The 26,462-nt window shown below is 43.4% G+C and overlaps 1 protein-coding gene across 3 annotated transcripts in view; it reads left to right on the top strand.

The window, feature by feature from the left end:
- The first annotated feature begins 3,898 nt into the window (after positions 1 to 3,898).
- LOC308248628 (F-box/WD repeat-containing protein 12-like) overlaps positions 3,899 to 26,462 on the top strand; it is a 53,100-nt gene continuing 30,536 nt past the window's right edge. For 2 of the 3 annotated variants that reach the window (XR_013960630.1, XM_080668762.1), the window contains exons 1-4: positions 3,899 to 4,041; positions 7,765 to 7,802; positions 22,294 to 22,457; positions 22,870 to 22,988. Coding sequence is in view for 2 of the 3 variants with exons in the window: in XM_080668762.1 (XP_080524888.1) it covers positions 3,952 to 4,041; positions 7,765 to 7,802; positions 22,294 to 22,457; positions 22,870 to 22,988 (411 nt within the window). In the remaining variant the exon portion in view is untranslated. Of the gene's footprint in view, positions 4,042 to 7,764; positions 7,803 to 8,406; positions 8,437 to 22,293; positions 22,458 to 22,869; positions 22,989 to 26,462 lie in introns of all 3 variants that reach the window. The other variant, XM_080668763.1, reaches the window with a different exon arrangement.

Raw genomic sequence — 26,462 nt, 5'->3', positions numbered from 1 at the left:
TGGCCTAGTCGGCCCTCACTGCCCCCCTGCTGGCCTGGTCGCCCCATGCAGCCTGTTGTTCAGTCGTTTGGTTGTCCCTCACTAACCCCCCTGTTGGAAGCTGCCCATTGTCTTCACTAGCAGAGAGGTGTGGACTAGGAGCCGAGAACGCTGGTGAACCTTGAGCCCTGGCAAAGGTCAGAGCTATGCACCAACTGTTTAGTCGAGACAATGGTAGCTGAAGCAATTTCCTGACCAGATGGTCATGTAAATCCTTACTGATAAGATAGTCTGTCTATTACTGGGATTGCCTGCCTAAGGGCTATCTGTGTATCTTAAATTGAATAAAAGATAGCAAGGCCTGAGCACAAGTAGAGTCCTTCCTGTTGCTTTGGGCTCCCGCCTGGCCCCCCAATTTCCAAATTATTATTTCTTGTCTCATCTCTGTCATTTGCGTGCGTCCCTTCTCCAGAGCCCAAATCCTGAACCATGCGGGACGTGGGTCATCACACCCCCCTGCCAGCCTGGTCGCCCCACGCAGCCTGCTGTTCGGTTGTTACTGTGAGGGCATCCTGACCAATTTGCATATTACCCTTTTATTAGTATAGATATTCATTCTGTGTCCCATGTGAATAAACTTCTGTAAGCACTGAGGACAGAGGTGACTAACACTGCCACAGTCACTGTTTTTAGAGGGAATGTAAAACACAAACTCCAGTTGTTGCTTTCTGGAGGAGAAAGTGACCATCTCATATGTCTTTAAAGATGTTTTCAGTATCTGGCCTCTGCCTGTTTTCTCCAGCCACATCTGTGTCAGAATGTCTAGCTCAATTTCTGGTAACTCTCATCTCCACATAAATGAGGACTTATACCCATACCCTTGACCATTGACCCTCAAGCAGCCCCACTCACATAAGACCCTAAACCTTAACCCACCCTGACCTTGACCTTAACTCTGTCCTGACCCTTATTCATCACCCTGACTGACATATACACTCACCCTCACCCAATTCATTGTCAGACCCTTACCCACCTAAACCTGACCTTGGCCGAAACCGGTTTGGCTCAGTGGATAGAGCGTCAGCCTGCGGACTGAGGGGTCCCGGGTTCGATTCCGGTCAAGGGCATGTACATTGGTTGCGGGCACATCCCCAGTGGGGGGTGTGCAGGAGGCAGCTGGTCGATGTTTCTCTCTCATCGATGTTTCTGGCTCTCTATCCCTCTCCCTTCCTCTCTGTGAAATATCAATAAAATGTTTTAAAAAAAAAAAAAAAACCTGACCTTGATCTTAGCATTGACTGTGACCCTCACCATAACTCTCACCCCACTTTACATAGAACTTAACCTTTTTCATGAACTTCCCATCACTCTCACAATAACACTGACCCTCTCTAATTGGCATTCATACTTTCATGCTCATCATGACCCTGATTCTGATGCTTAACATGGCTGTCATACTTATCCTGACCTTGACTTACCTTTGACAATGACTATTTGTTACACTGGTCATAACTCAACACTATCATGAATGAGACTCTTACTACACTTAATCTGATTGTGACTCTCAACTTCACTCTATCCCTACCCCTAGACTGAATTCTCACCTTAACAAGGACCATCATAGTCATCTACTCTAACTATAGAACCTGACCTTGAACCACTCACACTGAAACTAGTCTGCACTTCAAAACTTACCAGCACCCTGATCCTACATTGACATTAACCCAAACCTTAATTTCACCCTGACCTTGATCCTCATCCTAACACTGACCTTAGAGCAGAACCTGGATTCACACTTGGCTGTGAACCTGATGTGAAATCAAACTTGACCATCATTATGATGACCATCATCTTCAGCGTGGTCAATGCCCACATCTTGACCCATCCTTGACCTTAAACCTGACAATAACTGGTAGGTGGAATAATGCTCAACCCTCAAAGATGTCCATGTTCTAACCTATGAAAATGTTGCCTTACATAGCAAAAGGGCTTTGCAGATGTGATTAAGCATACAGACCTTGACAAGGGAAGAGTATCTTAGATTATCCAGGTGGGTGTATATGCAAGAGAGAGGTGAAGGTAGGAGGTCTGAACTCCAGCAGCAATAAAAAACAAACCCCACATTGACTTAATTGACCTTGACAATGAACATCATGCTCACCCTGAACTGACTATCCTAACGTTGATCTGGACCCATAACCTGACACTGACCCTAAATATCCTGAATATCAGCCTCACCCTGACCTTGATACCAAATCCTAGACAGAATTGGACATTCACTGTCAACCCAAGTGCAACTCTCAATCTTACCTCATCCTGACAATAACCACCTGACCTCCATCCTCTCACTGATCCTCTAATGGACACTCAACCTGACCCTGGTCCTGACCTTGATCATGACTCTCACATTGATTTTGAACTTAAACACCCTGGCCCTAAAATTTCCCTTACACTGATCGTGACCATGAACCTGATTCTGACACCTCTTTATCATCCAGATCCTTAACCTGATACAGAATTTTACCCTGAACTAGACATTCACCCTCACTCTGATTCTGACCCTTATTACTCTGCCCTCATCTTACATTCATCCTGACTGTGACTCTGACCTGCTCTGACCTTGAACTTGATCATGACCTTACACTAACTGATCTGACGTGTCCAGGGCCAGGTCCAAGTCTAGAGTGAAGTTTAGGGTCAGGGCCCAAGGCAAGGGTGAGGACCAGGTTAGGGACCATGGTAAGGAAGGCATGAGGTTTAGTTAGGGCTAGGCAGCCGTGGGCAAACTACGGCCCGGGGGCCGGATCCGGCCCGTTCGGCTGTTCTATCCGGCCCACGGAGCAGAAAGAGCGGAGGGTTCTCTTGCTCTCCCCTCCGCTCCTTTACTTTGAATTTATATTAGTTCACACAAACACTCCATCCATGCTTTTGTTCCGGCCCTCCAGTCCAGTTTAAGAACCCATTGTGGCCCTCTAGTCAAAAAGTTTGCCCCTGCCGAAACCGGTTTGGCTCAGTGGATAGAGCATCGGCCTGCGGACTGAAGGGTCCCGGGTTCGATTCCGGTCAAGGGCATGTACCTTGGTTGCGGGCACATCCCCAGTGGGAGGTGTGCAGGAGGCAGCTGATCGATGTTTCTCTCTCATCGATGTTTCTAGCTCTCTATCCCTCTCCCTTCCTCTCTGTAAAATATCAATAAAATATATTAAAAAAAAAAAAAAGTTTGCCCACCCCTCGGCTAGGGTCTGGGCAAGTGCCAGCGCCAACGTAAGAGGGCGGCTGAGGGTCATTGTGAAAGTAAGGGTCAGGGCCAGGATGAAGTTCAGGGTGAGGGTGTCAGGATCAGGTTTAGGTGAAGGAACGAGGGGCTAAGGGTGGAACAGGGGGCTAATAAGGACTAGGGTGATGAGCAGGGCAAGGTTGAGGATAGGGGCACATGGCAGGACCAGGGCCAGGGTGAAGGCCAGGTATGAACCAGGTGAGAGGTCCAAGTCAAAGGTTAGGTTTAGAGGGGAGGGGTGAGGTTGAGGTGGAGGACTGGACACACATATTGGTAAGGGGTGGGACCACGGCGCAGGGCCAGCACCACAGCGAGGGGTCCAGAGTTGCGGGTTCGGGGCCACTGTAAGGTCCAGGGAAGGTCAGGACGAGGGTGGATGTCACTAGAAGGGGTTGGGCGAGGGTCTGGGGAGTGTCAGGATAAAGGTCAGGGCAAAGGCGAGATCCAAGGGTGAAGTCAGAGGCAGATCCCAGGCCAGGGAGAGGCGGCGTTAGTTCGGCCACAGCACAGCGGAAGGAGCGGCCGAGGAGCGGCCGAGGAGCGGCGGACGGGTCCGGGATTGGCTTAATGAGGCGCATGCGCGGCTAACAGGGCGGGTTCTGCCCGGGGCAGGAACGCAGAGGCGGGCCGGGCGGGGATTGGCCCGCGGGGCGGAAGCGCGGAGGAAGCGGGGCGGTCCTGGAACTGCGGAAGCGATGGGGCCGCAGCTGGGCATACACGAGCTGCTGCACGTCTTCTCCTTCCTGGAGGCCCGAGACCTGCTCCGTGCTGCCCAGGTGGACAAGGTAGCGCACCCGGGCTGGGGACAGGGCCACTGAGTGCCCAAGGCGGCCCTTCTCTGTCCCGTTTCCCCGTCCGGGTTGGGGCTTTCGGCGGCTTGAATCTGTGACCGGCAGAGGGCGCTCTCGGCCCGTAAGGTGGCTGCTGCCGCGGCCGCTGAAAAGGTCGCTCGGAAAGGCCCCCTCCCTGCCTACAGACCGCCAGCGCGTTTCCATCTGGATTTACTCCAGAGATTAGGGAGCGGTTTTCTTTCTGGAATATTCTGGAATTTTCCTCACTGGCTCTGCCTGAAAAGCCACGCCCCTAGCCCCTCCTCTAGGGGGCGACCTCGTCCTGTTTCTTCGAGCCCTGGAGCCCCGCACAATGCTTGGCTGTGCTCAATTCCCATTGAGTGCGTTAGTCTCGCCTGGGCTTCATCGCTGGTGACTCCTGCACTCAGCTCTTCCTTCCTGGGACTCGGCACAACTAGAAGCGCTTGTTTGTAGGGTGATAACTGCTTCCCCGTTACTCGTTCCTAAGAACAGGGATTTTGTCTTTTACATCACAGACTCTTGGTGGTGGTGGTGAGACTGGACCTGGATTTGGCAACCTCCGTGCTTGAGTTCTGGCTAGGAAAGAATTCACAGCCAAGACTCAAACTATAAGAGAACATTTATTTACAAAATCACAGAGATAGAATAAGTAATTAGTAGGTAGAGGCAAAGGAAGGGCCCTTGAAGCTTTGAAGTGAGGAAGGTAAAGGTGACACCTGGGGGGCCGGGGAAAGGGAAAGAAAGGCTCAGATGTGCTCCCTGGAGGGAGTGTGCACTGGGTCCTCCTTCTTAAGGTTTTAAGCGTGGAGGTGTTAGGGGAGATTCCAGGGGAATAACTCAGTGGAATAGTCTGCAGCTTTTCATGTGTGTCCTTTCAGGGTCAGGGTCTCCACTGATTGGTTGGCACCAGGGCAGGTGATCATTATGCAGTGCAGCTGGTCCTGAGGTCAGCCCTGGTGTTGCTTATCTGGTTTTGCTGCTTTTCTGGGCCTGGAGCTGAAATATAGCTGAGGCCTAGATGTTGTCTCCAGGGAGGAAAAGTTAGGGGCAGGGATCTAAACGAAGTGCCCAGAGATATGAAAGATCAGGGGGTTCAAACCACATGACCAATGAAATGCTAGGGGAGGAAAAGTCACCCTGGGGATGAGGGCCCACCCTACAATTGTCAGTTGCTACGACCTTCTATACCTGGTCCTTAGTCCTTGCTCTGCTCATGTCTGTCTAACTGCCTATCACACTCTCAATAAGTATTTGTTGAGTACATTTTAAAATAATTTATTATTTTTACAAAAAGATTAATAAACAGATCATTACCTGAGTCCTGTAATTATAATTTTAAATGTGTCAAGTAAAATAGTGGCTTTTCATCCCCATGTTTACCACTAAGGTGAGTATCTCAGTGAATGCGTTATTCAAGGACATCCAAGTGGTCCCACACAGGGATGGAACTGGATCCCTGGCTGCTTCCACAGCAGCAGGCTAGGGATGACAAAGAGGCAGAGTTTGAAAGGGATATGCCTTAGACCAGTGGTCGGCAAACTGCGGCTCCTGAGCCACATGCGGCTCTTTGGCCGCTTGAGTGTGGCTCTTCCACAAAATACCACGTGCGGGCGCTCACATACAGTGCGATTGAAACTTCATGGCCCATGCGCAGAAGTCGGTTTTCGCCTCTCAAAAGAAATTTCAATCATTGTACTGTTGATATTTGGCTCTGTTGACTAATGAGTTTGCTTACTACTGCCTTAGAGTCTTTTTATAGCATGAACGTTCTAAGTTATAGATTCCCTGTTAGGTAAAGTGAGGTAGTAATCCCTGCCTCAGGGTGTACAGTTAAGGCCAGGGTCAGAGGGATCCTTAAAGGTGGATAGGAGAAACAAGATCTCAGTAGTGTTTTGAACTGGGAACTATAGAAAAGGGAAATGGATAAATTTTCTTGGCTGGTTTGACTTTGTAAAATATAAACGTTACATTCCTACCTGCCAAAAAGACTACTTTAATCCTCACCCGAGGATATGTTTTTATTGATTTTAGAGAGAGGAAGGGGAAGAGAGAGAGAAACATCAATGTAAGAGAAACATTGGTTATCTCCCATATGTGCCCCCATCTGGAATTGAACCCGCAACTGGATAGGGCCCAAAAGACTTCTTAAGGGCTGAGAAACTTTGATTTAGGTGAGCGAGAGCTGTAGAAATGGGAACCTGGGCTCAGATAGGACAGCCATTGTGTCTTCCAGGGCTTGGAACGCTACGTTTCTGGGATAGGACCCTCAGTGGGACTGGGCCACAGAAATCTCCACAGTAGTTCCCAGTGAAGCTGTATAGGCTCCAGAATCCAGGGTGGCAGAGGCCAGAGAGTTCCAGAATGCAGGTGTGGGCCTTCCACATGCCACCTGAGCCTCTTCCAGATGCTTCTGCCGAGGGCAGTTTGTAGACCAGGGCCCATATAGAGGCCTCCCCTTGGCAGCTGTTCCATTCCACCATCTTGGCATCTTGGACATCCCTGGGGCCAGTGCTTTAATTTACTCCATCGCAGCAACCTTCTTATAACCTGTGCCCTCATTTCCAATCCTTCCTTCTCACAGCAGCCAGAGTGATTTTCCTAAAACACAGTTTGACGCACCACTCCTCCATTCACAATTCTCAAGTAGCTTCACACTGTTTTTGCCATTATGACTTCCAAGAATTGGTGTAAGCCAGTCTCCAGCTCCTTTCCCCAGAACTTTATGTTCTAATTAAGGCAAATTACTCACTGTCTCTCACTCGTCTGAATCTTTGCACAGGTGGTTCTGTCTCTCCCTGGAATGCTTCAGCCATTCTCTTAAAGTGCAATGACCCATCCTTTGGGACTTGATCAGTAATCATTTCTGCATCCCTTGGCTGCATTGATTTGGTCATTCTCTCCTTTCTCACTTTTTTGGTGGTGGTTTTTATTTCAATACTAGAGGCCGGGTGCATGAAATTCATGCAGGGGGTGGGGGGGTTGTCCCTCAGCCCAGCCTGCACCCACTCCAATCTGGGACATTCTTCTCACAATCCGGGACTGCTGGTTCCTAACCACTCACGTGACTGCCTGCCTGATTGCCCCTAACCACTTCTGCCTGCCAGCCTGATTGTCCCCTAACCCCTCCCCTGCTGGCCTGATTGCCCACAATTGCCCTCCCTTGCTGGCCTGGTCACCCCCAGCTGCCCTCCCCTACAGGCCTGGTCGCCCCCAGCTGCCCTCCCCTGCAGGCCTGGTTGCCTCCAGCTGCCCTCCCCTGCAGGTCTGGTCGCCCCCAACTGCCCTCCCCTGCAGGCCTGGTCGCTCCCAACTGCCCTCCCCTGCTGGCTTGTTTGCCCCCAACTGCCCTCCTCCACAGCTGCCCTCCCCTGCAGGCCTGGTCGCCCCCAACTGCCCTCCCCTGCTGGCCATCTTGTGGTGGTCATCTTGTGACGATGTGGGGGTGGCCATCTTGTGACAGCGTGGGGGCAGCCATCTTGGGACAACATGGGGGTCACCATCTTGTGATGACATGAGGGCATAGTGGGAGGGTGTGAGGGCCACCTAGGCTTTTATTAGTATAGATGTCCCAGGAGGAGTTTTCATGAGTGCAGGCACTGGGTCTGATTTAGCTTTTCCCTCCATAGGGCCTGGCAGGCTAAGTGCTAACTGCATGGTGACTGAACAGCTCTCCTTTTCTCTCTTCTCTTGTTATAGGTCTGGAATGAGGTTTCAGGCACCAAGGAATTGTGGAGGTGAGTGAATGAAAGAAGAGCCAAATGTGGTTGGGACAGTGTCTGAAAAGGGGAGATGGGTATATAATGTTCACCTGTTAAAATGGGTAAGAACCCAACCCTAGTCTTTGTTCTCATCTCTGCTGATAAGCTGGGGCAGGAATTTCCATTTGAGTGACATAACTAAGTACATTTCGGTCAGCAGCTCACAAAACTTACACTGGGTAAGTTTTGAGTACTCACTATGTTTCTGGCTCTATTGAGTATACAAGAAGTGATAGCCCCTACCAGCATGAAACTGCTCTCTGATTGGGGCAGAAGACTCTTTTCTTTATAATGTTCTGAAATATAAGATATTTTATTAATTGAGTTGGAGGTTGATAGAAGGCAGGGGTACGAAACTCAGGGGAAGAAATACACAGCAAATGAACACAACTGGTTGATGATAGACAAATCAACAGAAAACTAAACCACTTTTATTTTCATTCATCTCTGATATGACAACATAGCTATATAGGCATGTGTGATATTAGAACTTAAATAAAATGCAAAAAATTAAAGTTGAAAATAAATATTTTAATCTTTAAATTATTAAATTTTTCTTTCCTATTCATTTCTCCTTTAGAACCTGACATCTTTTCTTTTGCCCCAAGATGTAAGTGTCAGATCTTCTACCTCTTGCTGAATGTAGGACAGACTATATCCTTGCCTGTCAATTAGGAGTTGTGCTTACTTTTAATGACTCGTGGTGGAAAATAGCTGTTCACACATGAAGGCGCTTCCAACATGGAGGGAACCTTTGCTTGATTGTTTTTATTTTTAGGATAACTTTTCATTGAGGTATTTTATAATTCTGCAATGCCAGTCTTACCGTATTTAGTTTTCAATATCATATAGCATTGTTATTTTTGTTGCCTTTCATTTACTTTTTATTGCTGATATTAGAAAAATGATGTCAATCTCTTTAGTCACTTTTGTAGTAAGAGAACTTTTAGTGGATTCCAGTCTTTATCTCAACAATTGGAGATATAACATTTAGTTCTGGAAATTGATAGATCTGTAGGTAAGTAGACAATATTATGTCTTCGATGTGATTCTCAAAGACATTGCATCAGTAGGAATAAGTGAATTGACTTGTGGATTAGTGCAACTATTTGTAGAAGCCCTTGCAGAACAATGTTCACCTGTTAAAATGGGTTGACTCCCAACCCTAAACCCTAGTCTTTTTTTCCATCTTTGCTGATAAGCTGGAATAGGAATTTCCATTTGAGTGAAATAACTAAATATATTTCGGTCAGCAGTTCAAAAAAACCTAAAAAACCTCATCAGCAGCTCATCCCCTGACCTCCACATATATGTCACATGCTACCATGTCGTGCTTCCAGTTCCTCATGTAGGTTGTCAGCTGTCTGCTTGCCAAGTCACAGGCGGGATTTTGGTTCATTACTATTTCATAGTGTTTGGTGCTAACCTTTTTTATTTTAAAGCATAAAGTTATTTCTTGGGATGTTATTGTTTTATGTTAAAAAAAGCACTGGGTTTATGTTTCTGGGGCTGGGACAACAGCATTACAGGAGCATTATCATATGCATGTGTCATTTCTGGTGTTGTGCCTATAAAATTTCTTATGGACACAGTGGATAAATGTGGTTAACTGGTTATATGTTTTGAATCTGTACTTCATAATTCACATTGAAAGTGCTTCAAATGACTTAAATACTTCAGGACCTTTAAAATTCTGCCATTTCTTCAACACACTAAGTGTTAGTTTTTTAGGTATAAGTAAAATTGCAAATATTTGATTTTGTTTAAGGTACATAATTTCTGTTGTGTATTTTTTTTCCACTTGCTACATCATTTTATTCAGAGGCACATCATATACTTTAATTATATTCACACTTTAACCTTGTTTACAGCCTTTTTTTGTTGTCAAATCATTTTATTTTCTCATTGCTCCTGAATATTGGCCATGGGTCCTTCTTACGGTTTGATGTATAATGGCCTTAACTATGTAGAAATAGACTTCACTTCCACAAAGAAATGTGTCATCTTTCCTTTTTCTTAAACACATTATCTTCTTGGTCTAGCTTTTCTTTTCACATTGTTTAGATTGAGATATGGATACAAAAAATTTCTCTCAGCTCCTATTTCAATTAAAAGAAAATCAACATTTAAGAATGGTGATATGAGGCAGTTGACACTGGGCCTTAGAGTCCAGGAGATAAAACAGATGTTGAAGACTATGGTGGAGCTAAGAGCTCATTCTTGTCCAAAGGTTACAGCTCAGTGTGGCTCCAGATAAATTTTGCCAGGTGGGAATTTGAGTTCAGTATCACTAGAGCTGCTTTTACCTGATTTTTATGTGAAATCTTCAGATTTTTAAGTGTCAGAAGCTAGTTTATATAGGCTATTTCAGTGCAGGGAAAACAATATAATCTGGGGTTCAATTTTGCCCACAATCTGCCAGTATGCTACTTCTGGTACAGGAACCAGAGTCAGTAAGCACAAGAAAACCTTTTTTTTTTTAAAAAAAAAAATATATTTAATTGATTTTTTACAGAGAAGAAGGGAGAAGGATAGAGAGTTAGAAACATCGATGAGAGAGAAACATCGATCAGCTGCCTCCTGCACGCCCCCTACTGGGGATGTGCCCTCAACCAAGGTACATGCCCTTGACTGGAATTGAACCTGGGACCCTTCAGTCCACAGGCCGATGCTCTATCCACTGAGCAAAACAGGTTAGGGCACAAGAAAACCTTTATCTAACACAGACCTTCTAACACACTAGTGCCTCACACAGAGCCTGGCGTGTACTATGTGGTCATGACTATACAGGCTGTGATGGATAGGAATTTTCTCTGCTAGCCCAGCTAGTGTGGTTCAGTGGTTGAGCATCAACCCATGAACCAAGAGATCACTGGTTTGATTCCTGGTCAGGGCATATGCCCTGACTGCAGGCTTGATCCCCAGTAGGGGGCATGCAGGAGGCAGCTCATTGATGTTTCTGTATCTCTCACCCTCTCTCTCTAAAATCAATTAAAAAAAAAAAGAAATTATTTCTGCTGTATTTGCTTAGGCCATGGGCTGTGAGCCAGCTATTTCCTACCTGACCATGTTCTTCTCTTCTGTGAGATGTGAGCCCTGCACTGCCACATTAGCTCTGGTAACTGGAAATGCTGAAAGCCTTTGTCCCACAAGCCTCCCTAACCTTCTTTCAGCCAGATGTCCATTTCCCTTGTGTTCAGCTCCCATGGCACCATAAGCTACCCCTTCTGAAACTTAGCATTTCTCCCCTCAATTTTAGTTTTGCTTATCCTCCTCCTAACCACCAGCTGAGAGTGCCCCTAGGGCAAGAGCTATGTCTGACAGACTAGATGCCCACAGACTGCATGGGGATTCAGTATTCTCTGCAGTGTGGATGAGCTAGTATTTCATCATCAACAATCTTAGGACAGTGGTCACCTATAAGTTAAGAATGCAGACTCTTGGAAAATGGTGGATTAATGACCTCTGAAATGTTCTCCATAAAGCCAATGGGAAAACTGACCCAAATTGTCAAAATCAACTTTTACATAACTCTGGAAATTAACCAGAGACTTATAATAGTCTGGGAAGTGTTTATTCAAGAAAAAATGGCTCAATCTCAGTAAGAACAGCAAGCTTTCACTTACCCTATTCCCATAACCCCCTCCAACTCTGTGTTAATCTTGAATACCAATCACAGTGAAACCAGGAGCCTGGAACTCATTGAGGGAAAGAATGGATTAGCAGCCGTGGGCAAACTATGGCCCGCCGGCCGGATCCGGCCCATTCGGCTGTTCTATCCGGCCCGCGGAGCCGAAAGAGCGGAGGGTTCTCTTCCTCTCCCCTCCGCTCCTTTACTTTGAATTTATATTAGTTCACACAAACACTCCATCCATGCTTTTGTTCTGGCCCTCCGGTCCAGTTTAAGAACCCATTGTGGCCCTCGAGTCAAAAAGTTTGCCCATCCCTGGATTAGAGCCTCATTATTTGACCTATCTGGTGTTTCTTGGAAGACCTTGTAGGCTCTCTTTATTTTGCCTGACTTGACATTCACCCAGTTGAAAAGCCTTTACCTTGGTGTATTTGTCAAAAACACTTACAGACAGTTGGTTAACATTGTGGCTGTCAGAGCTGATGTATGACAGTTAGAAGTAATAGGCTAACCAAAAAACCTAAAACGAAAAGTTGAGAATGTGATGTCCTTAGAGGTTTTGGAAAACTCAGACATATTCCTAGAAATCTAGGTCTTGTGCACAAGCAGGGCTTTGCGCTAACTCAGTGAAGACCTAACTAAGGCTCTAAATTCACACCTCTGGCTGACCTTGAGATTCTTTGAAGGAAGTGAAGGATAAGGCAGAGCAGTCAATTGTCCGGTTGTGTGTTGAATGTATGCCCCGACATACACACAGAGCCTTTGGCAATGACTGGGAGACTTAGTGGTTCTAACCAGGGGTGGGGAACCTTTTTTTCTGCTAAGGGCCATTTGGATATTTATAACATCATCCTTGGGCCATACAAAATTATCAAGTTAAAAATTAGCATGCTATATTTAGTCAAACATTTAATTAGCTCACCTCGAATGCCTGGGCAGGGCCAAGCCAAATGACTTCATAGGCCTTATACAACCCTCGGGCCAGACATTCCCCACCCCTGTTCTAGACGCTTAGAAAATCTCTGTCCAATCATTAGTGAGCAGTAATTTAACTGAGCAGAGACTTAAGTGACCAGATGTAACAAAGAATATAGACTTTGCAGAATTAGTTAAGAAACATCACTAAACAAACAATAATAACAAACAGCATAAACAACACACCTGGAGGAAGGAGAATCAGATTTATAGAGTTCCATAATACGTATGCCATTTAAAATCTTCAGTTTTCAACAAAAGTTAAAAGTCATGCAAAGAAATAAAGTATGGCTAACATGCAGGAAACAAAGCACACAACAGAAACTGTCCCCGAGGAAGCCCAGACATTGGACCTACTGTGTTTCCCCGAAAATAAGACATCCTCCGAAAATAAGACCTACTTACATGTTTCCTTCTGAGTGAAATATAAGGCACCCCCCAAAAATAAGGCCCCCAGGCTCTGTTTCAGAATGAAAATTAATTTACCGTAAACTGGTCGCTAGGGCCGCCCCGACTGGCATCTAGCAACCAGTGACGTTACACGGAGTCCTGACGTCACTGCTGTGTGGAGGCGGAGCGGAGGTCGGAGTGAGCGGTGAGCGCGGGGCGGGAGAGAGGAGGAGACTTTCGCAGATGCGTGTAGAAGAACAGGAGGATTAGAGCAACGGGACGCAGTGAAGGTGGTGAGTGCTGGTCTGTCTCTGGTGACACTACCTGATGCTCGCAGCTGCCTTCATGATGACTGAAGGTTCTCAGTCAGTGGCAGACCCTGCTCCAGCCCAGATCCAGGCCCCAGCAAGCCCAGTGACAGTCCCCAGGGGGTAAATGTCTGATAAAGGGGTAGGGGGGATGTCTGGTGAAGGTGTTCAGTGGCACAGGGGTGGGGGGAGGGGGATCACTTAAAATGACACAGGGGGATCAGAGCGGGCAATCCAAATGACACAGGAGGATCAAAAGGGGTTACTAAAATGGTAATCCCCCCTCTGATTCTCCTGTGCCATTTTGATTCCCCCCTCTGATACCCCCTGTGTCATTTTGAGTGATCCCCCTCCCCCCACCTTGATACCCCAATTCCTTTTTTTTAACCCCTAGAAATGAGCGCAAAAAGAAAAAGCTACTCCGTGGAGTACAAGAAAGGAATCGTGGAAGACTCTTGGGGCCAAAATCTTACTGCTTTCTGCAAAGAGAAGATGTTGAGTATCCGATTGGTCCGAAAATGGCGAGCAGAGTATGGTAACCTCATTGAACAAGTGGACAAGGGAAATGCTAAAAAGCGCAAGTGTGGATCAGGTCGGCAACCATTATTTTCCGAGCTGGAAGACCTGATCTGTGAATGGGTTGTTGACAGGAGAGCAAAGGCTTTGGTTGTGAATAGGGCTCAGATTCAAGAATTTGCCCTTGCAATGGCACCACAGTTTGACATAGCCCCCGAAGACTTCAAAGCATCACAACACTGGCTGGATAATTTCCTTCAGCGAAGTGAACTGTCTTTAAGAAGATCTACAACATTGTTTAGGTTGGAAGATACTCAAGTTATTAAGCGAGCACTTGCATTCAAGTCCTTTATTGATGATGCTGACTTCTCTAAATACAATCTTTCCAACATGATTGCTATGGATGAAACTGCAGTGTTTATGGGCCAATCATCTCAAACAACAATTGAACAGCGGGGTGCCTCCTTAGCGTACATTCCCTCCACTGCTTACGAAAGTGCACGTGTTTCCTGTATTTTGGCAATTCGTCTGGATGGCACTAAAATCCCACCTTTAATCATTTCTAAGGGCAAGAAGGAAAAGATTGAATGTGTTTTGGGCGTTTTTATTCTTGAAACTGAAAAAGCCTGGGCCACACAAGCAGTTATAAGGAAGTGGGTCGATTTAATGCTGCCGCTTGTTATTTGAGGGAGCCAAAGAGGTCTGCTAGTCTGGGATGCAGCCAGCACTCACCGCGCTAAAGACATGAAGACGTTTCTTCACGAAAGAAAAATAGATCAGATAATGATTCCCGCAGGAATGACGGCCTATCTCCAGACTCTTGGTATTGCAATAAACAAGCCATTCAAAGACAATTTGCGCATGGAAATTAATGACTACATTGAAAATAGAATGGAGAGAAATCAGCGTGGAAACTTTGTGAAACCTAAACTGCAAGAAGTTGTGACTTGGGTGAAGAATTCATGGGAGAAAATCACTGACAGTTGCATTGCAAATGCACTGCGAGCAGGCTACCTTGACAAGAAGTAGTCATTTAAAGACAGTGCTATTGCTAAACATGAGAGATTTGGTCCACTGATTCTGAAAGAAATGGAGTCACAAGAAATTCACCAGGAAATTCAGGAATTGGATTGTTATGATGATGTTCCAGAAGATGATGACATGATTGTCATTGAATAAATGAGTAAATTCTTGATACTGTAGGATTCACAGTTTGTCTGGTTTGTGTTGACAACTACCATACTACCGTACCGTATACAGGTAATAAATTTCCTTTATTTTCATTTAACAATAAATGTATACTGTATTCTTCTTCATGGAAAAAATAAGACATCCCCTGAAAATAAGACCTAGCGTGTCTTTGGGGGCAAAAATTAATATAAGACACTGTCTTATTTTCGGGGAAACACGGTAGTACACAAAGACTTTATAAATCAGCTAACTTAAGTACAGTTGACTTGGCTTTTTTTTTTTTTCCATATTCAATCTTTATTGTTGAAAGTATTACATATGACCCTTTTTTCCCCCCATTGACCCCTTCTAGCCTGACCCTGCCCCCACCCCAGGCCTTCACCACTCTATTGTCTGTGTCCATGGGTTATGCATATATGCATACAAATTCTTTGGTGGTTCTCTGCCCACCCACCCTCTTCCACCTTCCTTCTGGGATTCCACAGTCTGTTCTATGCTTCTGTGTCTCTGGATCTATTTTTTCATCAGTTTATTTTGTTCATTAGATTCCAGTATGAGTGAGATCATGTGGTACTTGTCTTTCTCTGACTGGCTTATTTCGCTTAGCATAATACTCTCCAGGTCCCTCCAAGGTGTCTCAAAGGGTAAGAGATCCTTCTTTTTTTACTGCTGCATAATATTCCATGGTATTAATGTACTACAGCTTTTTTATCCACTCATATACTGATGGGCACTTGGGCTGCTCCCAGATCTTAGCTATTGTAAATTGTGCTGCTATGAACATAGGGGTGCATATCTTTCTGATTGGTGTTTCTGTTTTCTTAGGATATATTTCTAGAAGTGGGATTACTGGGTCAAATGGCAGTCCCATTTTTAATTTTTTGAGGAAACTCTATACTGTTTTCCATAATGGCTGCACCAGTCTGCATTCCCACCAGCAGTGTACTAAGGTTCATTTTTCTCCACATCCTCACCAGCCAGCACTTGTCATTTGTTTTGTTGATGGCAGCCATTCTGACAGGTGTGAGGTGCTACCTCATTGTTGTTTTAATTTGCATCTCTCTGATGAACAGTGACTTTGAGGATTTTTTCATATGCCTCTTGGCCATCTGTATGTCTACTTTGGAGAAGTGTCTGTTTCGGTTCTTTGCCCATTTTAAAATTGGGTTGTTAGTCTTCCTTTTGTTGAATTGTATGAACTCCTTATATATTTTGGATATTAACCCTTTATCACATATACCATTGCCAAATACGTTCTCCTATACAGAGGGTTCCCTTTTTATATTGTTGATGGTTTCTTTTGCTGTGCAGAAGCTTTTTATTTTGATGTATTCCCATTTGTTTATTTTCTCCTTAGTTTCCTTTGCCTTAGGAGATGTATCAGTAAACATATTGCTACGAGAGATGTCTGAGTTTTTTTTAATTTTCTTTTTTCTTTTTATTTTTTTTCTTCATTGATTAAGATATTACATATGTGTCCTTATTCCCCCATTGCCCCCCCTACTCATGTCCTCACCCCCCTAGTGTCTGTGTCCATTGGTTATGCTTATATGCATGCATACAAGTTTTTTGGTTGATCTCTCCCCTTTCCCCCAACCCTCTCCTGCCTTTCGTCTGAGGTTTGACAGTCTGATTGATGTTTCTCTGTCTCTGGATCTATTTTTGTTCATCAGTTTATGTTGTTCATTATATTCCACAAATGAGTGCGATCATGTGATATTTATCTTTCTCTGACTTATTTCACTTAGCATAATGCTCTCCAGGTCCATCCATGCTGTTGCAAATGGTAGGAGTTCCTTCCTTCTTACAGCAGTGTAGTATTCCATTGTGTAGATGTACCACAGTTTTCTAATCCACTCATCTGCTGATGGGCACTTAGGCTGTTTCCAAATTTTAGCTATTGTAAATTGTGCTGCTATGAACATAGGGGTACATATATCCTTTCTGATTCGTGTTTCTAGTTTCTTGGGATATAGTCCTAGAAGTGGGATCACTGGGTCAAATGGGAGTTCCATTTTCAGTTTTATGAGGAAGAGATGTCTGAGATTTTGCTGCCTATAGTGTCTGCTAATATTTTTATGGTTTCATATCTTACATTTAAGTCTTTTACCTATTTTGAGTTTATTCTTGTGTATGGTATAAGTTAGTGACCTAGTTTCATTTTCTTACATGTATCTGTCCAATTTTCCCAACACCATTTATTGAAGAGACTATCTTGACTCCATTGTATGTTCTCACCTCCTTTGACAAATATTAATTGCGTGTAATAGCTTGGGTTGATTTCTGGGATCTTTGTTCTGTTCCATTGGTCTGTATGCATGTTCTTGTGCCAGTACCAGGCTGTCTTAATTAGAGTGGCTTTGTAGTATAACTTGATGTCTGGTATTTTGATCCCTCCAACTTTGTTCTTTCTTAAGATTGCTTCAGCTGTTTGGGGTCTTTTTTGGTTCCATATAAATTTTTGGAGTGTCTGTTCTTCTAATATTCCATGGTATAAATGTAACAGATTCCAGCCTCTCGTTGGATCGATCCCTTTAGTATTATGCAGTGACCTCTGTTGTTTCTTGTGATGGCCTTCATTTTGAAGTCTATTTAGTTTTGCTACTCCAGCTTTTTCTTTCTACTTGCATGGAAATTTTTTTTTTCCATCCTTCACTCTGATCCTGTGTGAGTCTTTTGTTCTGAGGTGTGTCTCTTGTAGACAGCATATATTTGGGTCATATTTATGTATCCATTCAGCTACCCCTGTCTCATTTGATGGAAACATTTACTCCATTTATGTTTTTTTATTGTTGTTAATCCTCACCTGAGGATATCTTTCCATTAGTTTTTAGGGAGAGTGGAAGAGAGAGGGAAAGACAGAAACATTTACGTGAGAGAAACATAGATTGGTTGCCTCCTGCACAAACCTGTAACCAAGGTACGTTCCCTTGACTGGAATCGAACCCGGGACTCTTTGGTCCACAGGCCAACGCTCTATCCACTGAGCCAAACTGGCTAGGGCTACTCCATTTACTTTTAAGGTTATTATTGATAGGTACTTATTTATTGCCATTTTCATTCTTTATGCCTATGTTTCTCTCTCCCTCTCTCTATTTCTTCTCGTTATAGCAGTTCCTCTAGCATTTCTTGTAATGCTGGCTTGGTGGAGATAAACTCCTGTAGCCTTTTTTTTTTTTTTGGCCTGGGAAATCTTTATCTCATCATCTATTTTGAATTATAGCCTTGCTCGTTATAGTAATCTTGGTTTCAGATCCTTGTTTTTCATTGCCTTGAATACTTCATGCCATTCCCTTCTGGCCTGTAGAGTTTCAGAAACCAGCTGACAGCCTTATGGGAGCTCCTCTGTAGGTAAATTGCTTTTCTCTTGTTGCCTTCATGATTCTCTCCTTGTCTTTATTTATTTATTTATTTTTATTTTTATTTTTTAAATAAATCTTTATTGTTCAGATTATTACAGTTGTTCCTCTTTTTTCCCCCCATAGCTCCCTTCCACCCGGTTCCCACCCCACCCCATGCTCTTACCGTCTCCCCCCTCCCCCACTGTCCTCATCCATAGCTGTATGATTTTTGTCCAATCTCTTCCCGTACCCCCCACACCCCTTTTCCCCCCGGAGGATTGTCAGTACACTCCCTTTTTATGCCCCTGATTCTATTATATTCTCCACTTTATTCTGGTCATCAGGTTTTTTATTCACTTGATTCACTTGTTGATAGATATGTATTTGTTGTTCATAATTTTTATCTTTACCTTTTTCTTCTTCTTCCTCTTCTTAAAGAATACTTTTAGTATTTCATATAATACTGGTTTGGTGGTGATGAACTCCTTTAGCTTTTTCTTATCTGTGAAGCTCTTTATCTGACTTTCAATTCTGAATGATAGCTTTGCTGGGTAGAGTAATCTTGATTGTAGGTTCTTGCTATTCATCACTTTGAATATTTCTTGCCACTTCCTTCTAGTCTGCATAGTTTCTGTTGAGAAATCAGCTGACAGTCCTATGGGTGCTCCCTTGTAGGTAACTAACTTTTTTCTCTTGCTGCTTTTAATATTCTCTCTTTGTCTTTTGCTCTTAGCATTTTAATTATGATGTGTCTTGGTGTGGTCCTCTTTGGATTCCTCATGTGCCCTTGGCTGGAATCGAACCTGGGACCCTTCAGTCCATAGGCTGACGTTCTATCCACTGAGCCAAGCCAGCTAGGGCTTTGCCGCCATTTTTAATCCAATACTTGACTCTTGAAAAATGTGGGGGTTGGGAATACCAAACCCCTGCACAGTTGAAAATCCATGTATAACTCTTGAATTACCCCAAACTTAACTACTAATAGCCTACTGTTGACCAGAAGCCTTATCAATAACATAAATAGTTGATTAACATATTTTGTACATTATATATACTAAATATTGCTATATTATTATAATAAAGTAAGCTAGAGAAAAGAAAATAATAAGATATAAGGAATAGAAACTACATTAATAGTACTGTACATGTTTATTGAAAAAAAAATCTGCTTATAGCCCTGGCCGACGTGGCTCAGTTGGTTGAGCATCGCCTGTACACCAAAAGGTCACCAGTATTTTTTCCCAGTTGGGGCACATACCTGGATATGTGTTTGATCCCTGGTCAGGGCTTGAATATTAGTGTTTTTCTATTTCTCTCCCTCTTCCTTCCTTTCTCTCTAAAATCAATAAAAATATATTTAAAAATCTGCTTATAGGTGGATCTGTGCAGTTCAAACCCATGTTGTTCAAGGGTCAGTGGTATGCCCAAAGAACTACAGGAAAGTAGCGGGACAATATCTTATTCAATAGAGAATATCAATAAAGAGAAATTATAAAAAATAACTAAATAGAAATTACAGAGTAGATAAGTACAAAAATACAAATTAAAAATTCAAGAGCAGATTGGAGCAGGCAGAAGAATCAGTGAACTTGAAGTTAGGTCAATTGATATTATCCAGTCTGAGGAAGAGAATGAATGTAAAGGTGAAAAAAAAGATAGATACTGCCCAAGAGACCTGTGGCAGACTATCAAGTGTGCCCACAATGCATAATAGGAGTTCAAGAATGATAGGAGAAAGGAAAAAGGAAGTATTTAAAGAAGTAATGGCTTAAAACTTCCCAAATTTGATGAACAATGTTAATTTAGACATCTGAAAGCTCAATGAACTGCAAGTAGGATAAACTCAGAGTTTCACATTGAGACACATAATCAAACCTGAAAGCCAAAATCAGTGAAACTTGAAAGCATCAAGAGAGAACAATTCATCATGTATAAGGGACCCCCAATGAGATTAACAGTTGACTTCTCATAAAAAACACAATAGAGCCCAGAGGCAGTGAGATTACAAATTGAACAAAAAAGACTGTCACGCAGAATTCTGTATCTAGCAAAATGAAGGAGAATATTAAGACATTCCCAGATTTAACAAAAGCTCAGAGAGTTTGTCGCTGTTAAACTTGCCCTACAAGAAATACTAAAGGGAGTGTTTCAGGTTGAGGACATTAGACAGGAACTTGAATTCACATGAAGAAATACAGAGCACCATAAAGTGACTACACATGGGCATACATAAAAGGCAGTGTAAATTTATTTATTTATTTTTTTAATATATTTTATTGATTTTTTACAGAGAGGAAGGGAGAGGGATAGAGAGCCAGAAACATCGATGAGAGAGACATCAATCAGCTGCCTCCTGCACACCCCCCACTGGGGATGTGCCCGCAACCAAGGCACATGCCCCCGACCGGAATCGAACCCGGGACCACCCGGGACCCCCCAGTCCGCAGGCCGACGCTCTATCCACTGAGCCAAACCAGTCAGGGCAAATTTATTTTTTATAACTGTTTCTCCTATGTGAGGTAAAAGACTGCATAAACCAATAGCTGTAAATTCCTTTTGGGTACATGATGTATAAAGATGTAATTTGTATGATAATTACAGCATGAATGAGGGGGCAAGAAATGGAGCTATACCAGAGCAAAGTTTTTGAATACTATTGAAATTCAGTAATTATTAAAACTAGATTGTCATAAATTAGTTTTGCAACGTAAATAAAATGTGAATTTTATTTGCTCTGGTCAGTGTCACTCAGTAATTAAAGTGTCGGCCCAAGCACCGAAGGGTCGTGGGTTCGATTCCCGGTCAAGGGCACGTGCCTGGGTTGCAGGTTCGATCCCCAGCACTGGTTGGGATGCATGTGGGAAGCAACTAATTGATGTGTCTCTCTCACATCGGTGTTTTGTCTGTCTGTCCTCTCTCTCTTTCTCCCCCTTCCTCCCTTCCACTCTCTCTAAAAATCAATGGGAAAAGTATCCTCAGGTAAGGATTAACAAAAAGAAAAAAAATAATTTTGTTTAAAGTATTAAAAAAAGATAAATATCTTAATAGTAATTTCCAAAAACTATGAACTCAAAAAACTATGGTGTGAGAAACAACAGGGAATTAAAATAGGACACTAAAAATATTTAATATAAAAGAAGTCAGTGATAGAGTATGAGAAGGAAAAATGCATAGAAATGTAGAAATAAGTAAATGACATGTAAATACTATCTTGTTAGTAGTTACATTGAATGTATATGGATTAAATACTCCAATAAAAAGCCAGATATTGGCAGAAGGGATTAATACTTTATTCTGTCTATAATAGACACAGTTTAGATTCATAGGCTCAGGTTGAAAATAAAAGAATGGAAACAGATATACTATGCAAACAGTTACCAAAAAAGAGTTGGAATGGCCAAGCTGATATCAGACAAAATAGACTTTAAGACAAAAAGTACAGGTTAATCCATCAAGGTCTAAAATTTATAAACAGCCCAACTGGCGTTGCTCAGAGTTGAGCGTTGACCCATGAACCAGGAGGTCAAGATTCAGTTTCTAGTCAGGGTTCATGCCCGGATTGTGGGCTTCATCTCCAGTGTGGGGTGTGCAGGAGGCAGCCAATCAATGATTCTCATCATTGCTGTTTCTATCTCTCTCTCTCCCATCCTCTCAGAAATCAATAAAAAATAAGATTTATAAACATATATGCACCTACTAACAGCATCAAAATACATGAAGGGCTGACAGAATTGAAGAGAAAGATAGACAGTAGTAAGAGTTAGATACTTCAAAATATGCAGAGCCTTGGAATGGTTATGGCTGCATAACCCTAGGTAAGTGTTTACCTCTGTCCGCCCCTCTGTCCTCGTGCAGAATGGCAATCAGGACCTACTTCACAGAGTTGTTCTGCCGATCGACTGGATACACACAAAGCACTATACCTCACAATGGTACGCACTCACTGTTATCTCATCATTTCCCCCTTTAACAGTAGAGGAAATGTGGTCTACACAGGCATAGTGAGGTGTTCAGTCTAATAGGTGGTGAAGCCGGGGATTAAAGCCTGGCCCGTTGGTACCACAGTACTTTCTGATGACTGTTCTGTCCTGCCTGGGACTGTGGTCTGTTTTCAGGCAGTTGTGTCTGAGACGCTGGTCCTCCTGTAAAGACTCCCAGGTGACACGGGGCACACAGACATGGAAACAGTACTATCTCTGCCGATCCGAGCTGGACTTCCGAGTGGAATCTGGGCGGCCAGAGAAGGACTTCGTCTGCAAAGCCCTTGCCGGGCACAAAGGTATGGTGTTGGGAGTGTGGTAGCTGCATGCTTTCCCATCACTCATTCTCCCTGGTCCGGTCTGCTAGCATTTTATGTTTCAGCCAGTGAGTTGGAAAATGCCTCTTGACGGGTACGTTCCATGCTGGGTTCAACATCTGTGATAAGTCATTGACAGTCACTGTAACCCTGTGAGAAGGGGTCATTGCATCTATTTCATAGTTATGGGGCTGGTAGGTTGTGGGCAGTCCTGCGCATGAAACCCAAGTTGTAAGTCTAAAGGCCTAGCCCTTTCTGTCCACTGCTGTCTCCCAATCCGCGCCTTGTTGTGCTGCTGAGACAGAAAGGGGAGTGATTGTCTTGCCTGCCCTTCACCAGGTTGTTCACACTCCAGGCAGGAGTGTCCATTTGAGGCAAGTCTGTTCTCTTTCAGGAGAGATAGCTAAGCTGGCCTACGTCTCACCCAACGAGTACTGCTTTGACAGGCGGGAGAAGTCTGTGGTGTGCACCGCGTCCTCAGATGGCACTGTGCGTGCCTGGTGTCTACGTGAGGTGAGTGGCCTGGAGGGGGCCAGGATGAGTACTGAGTGTCTTCATTCTCATTTAGCCATCACAGGCGACTTCTGAGGTGAGGAGTGGAAGCCCCATTGTACAGATGAGAAATCTGAGCGGCAGGAGGCTCAGATGCCATGCCAGGTCATGCTTGAAACTGGAGTCTGAGTGATCACAAATGACCTGCTTCTAACTTCCTCTGCACAGGGTTGTTTGCACAGTGGGGGGTGCTGCTGTGCTCAGTGCTGTGACTTCCACGTGGAAGCTGAGGCTGGCCCCCTGGGCGGTTGAGCCCAGGGAACTGCAGCTTTTAGTCACCCCCAGTGCAAGCTTAGTGTTAAAACCCTGAAACTTGATTAGTATTTCACACGTTGCTGGTGCTCTTAGTTTAAAAGCTTTTCTTTCTCATTTGATTCTCACAGCAGCTGAGCAGACTACTTGGCATTATTATCATCCTAATTTTATACAAGTATAGACTGAGCCTGGGAGAGGGGGTGTCTCTGAGTTTGTGGTTCCCTGCAAATTCAGGGTTCTGCCTGGCCACACATGGATGTAACCCAGCCTCTTATAACGGGGTCCTTTCCTGGATAACTGTAGTTACTTCACATTTCCAGAATCCCTAGACAGGCAGTAGCACCCTAGTACCACATGGTGAGGTGTGTGCTTATCTCTCTGTGGCTCGGTTCTGCTGGAAGTGACAGGTTCCTTGCACTTGAACATAGTGCACAGAGTGGAGGGCGGTCTCTTGGAGCCTCTACCTAACTCCCCACAGATCATTCCTCTGGCCCGTGAAGAGAGCACACTGGCTCTCAGCGACCTTGACCGTGACTTGGGCCTTCCTTTTCAGTCTGCATGAGTAGCTGGCTAGTGGGAGTTGCATTCTCGTACCCCTGTGCCAGCCTTGGGTCACCGCTATGCCCAGACTGTACATTAGAAACTGTAAGAGAGAACAGTTGTGAGGTGTGTTTCTTTGGTGATGGCAGGTGGTGCTTTTGAAATGGCCCACTGAGATCTGAGGCCACTGGTGGCTGTTGATGTGTGAGCGAGTCTCTGAGAGTCCTAACACCAGCCCAGGATTCCAGATGGCTGCAGGATTCCAGACCAGGTCCTGAAGGGACTCCAGGAACCTGGTGGGACTTGAAAAGGAAAATCAGAGAGGGTGTGGGGAGGGGGACAGGAGGGCTAGAGCAGTTTTGGAATGAGTTATAGTTGTCATTTTTTTTTTTTTTTTGCTTTTGAATATATTCTTTCTGATGGTATTTGGGATTCTTAGGATAAACTCCTAGCAGTGGGATCACTGAGTCAAATGGCAGCTCCATGTTTAATTTTTTGAGGAAACTCCACATTGTTTTCTATACTGGTTGTACCTGTCTGCATTCCCACCAGCGGTGTACTAGGGTTCCTTGTTCTCCACATCCTCGCCAGCACTTGTTGTTTGTTGATTTATTGATGGCAGTCATTCTGACAGGTGTGAGATGGTACCTCAATGCTGTTTTAATTTTCAACTCTCTGATGATTAGTGATATTGAGCACTTATTCATATGTCTCCAGGACTTTTGTATATCCTCTTTAGAGAAGTGTTTATTTAGATCCTCTGCCCACTTTTTAATTTGATTGTTGGTTTTCCTTTTGTTGAGTTGTATGAGTACTTTATATATATGTTTGGGGTTTTTTGTTTTTTTTTGGCGATTAACCTCTTACCAGGTGTATCGTTGGAAAAATGTTCTCCCATACAGTGGATTTTCTTTTCAATTTGAAGCAGCTTTCTTTTGCTGTGCAGAGAAGCTTTTTAGTTTGATATAGTCCCATTAGTTTGATATAGTACCATTTGTTTATTTTTTTCCTTTGTTTCTCTTGCCGCACAAGATGTATCTGTGAAAATTTTGCTACATGAGATTTCTGATATTTTGTTGCCTATGTTTTCTTCTAGGATTTTTATGGTTTCCCAACTTATATTTAAGTCTTTAATCCATTTTGAGTTTATTCTTGTGTATGGTGTAAGTTGGTGGTCTAGTCATTCTTATGCCTGTACCTGTCCAATTTTCCTAACACCATTTATAGAAGAGACTGTCTTTACCCCATTGTCAAATATTAATTGAGCATAATTGCTTGGATTGATTTCTGGGTTCTCTGTTCTGTTCCATTGATCTATATGCCTGTTCTTGTGCCAACACTATACTGTTTTGATTACAGTGGCTTTGTAATATAACTTGAAATCTGGTATTGTGATTCCTCCAACTTTGTTCTTTCTCAAGATTACTGCAGCTATTTGGGGTCTTTTTTGATCCCATATAAGTTTTTATTTTTTTTATTATTTTTTTTTAATATATTTTATTGATGTTTTACAGAGAGAAAGAGAGAGGGACAGAGAGTTTAAAACATCGATGAGAGAGAAACATCAATCAGCTGCCTCCTGCACGCCCCCCACTGGGGATGTGCCCGCAACCCAGGTACATGCCCCTGACCAGAATCGAACCTGGACCCTTCAGTCCACAGGCCGACGCTCTATCCACTGAGCCAAACCAGTCAGGGCCCATATAAGTTTTTAAAGAATTTGTTCTAGTGCTGTGAAGTATGCTGTTGGTATTTTAATAGGGATTGCATTGAATCTATAGATTGATTTGGGTGGTATGGACATTTTAATGATTTTGATTCTACCAGTCTATTAACATGGTGTATTCTTCCACTTGTTTTTATCTTCTTCTATCTCTTTTTTCAGCATCCTATAGTTTTCTGAGCATAGTTCTGTTGCCTCCTTGGTTAAGTTTATTCCTAAGTATCTTAATTTTTTTTGTTCAAATGATACATGGGATTGTTTTAGTTTCTCTTTCAGAAAATTCATTATTGGTGTATAAAAAAGCCATTGATTTTTGGGTGTTGATTTTGTATCCTGCTATATTGCCAAATTCATCTATTAGATCTAGTAGGGTTTTTTTTTTGGTGGAGTCGTTAGGGTTTTCTATGTACAATATCATGCCATCTGCGAATAATGACAGTTTTACTTCCTCCTTTCCAATATGGTTGCCTTTTATTTCTTCTTATCTGATCACCATGGCTAGGACTTCCAGTACTGTGTTGAATAAGAGTGGTAAAAGTGGACGTCCCTGTCTTATTCCTGTTCTTAGGGGGAATGCTTTTAGTTTTGCCCATTGAGTATAATTTTCACTGTCAGTTTGTCATATATGGCCTTTATAATGTTGAGGTATGAACCCTCTATTCCAACTTTGCTGAGAGTTTTTATCAAAAATGGGTGTTGGATTTTGTTGAATGTTTTTTCTGTGTCTATTGATATGATTGTGTGATTTTTGTCTTTCAACTTGTTTATGTATTGTATCACATTTAATGATTTGTGAATATTGTACAGGCTTGCATCCCTAGAATAAATCCCTCTTGGTCATGTGTATGATCTTTTTAATATATTGCTGGACCCGATTTGCTAATATTTTATTGAGAATTTTAGCATCTATGTTCATC

The sequence above is a fragment of the Plecotus auritus genome, assembly GCF_963455305.1.
Source record: "Plecotus auritus genome assembly, chromosome: 5".
Taxonomy (NCBI): domain Eukaryota; kingdom Metazoa; phylum Chordata; class Mammalia; order Chiroptera; family Vespertilionidae; genus Plecotus; species Plecotus auritus.
Note: the sequence above shows the minus strand (reverse complement) of the source record. Positions and strands in the feature narration are given on the sequence as shown.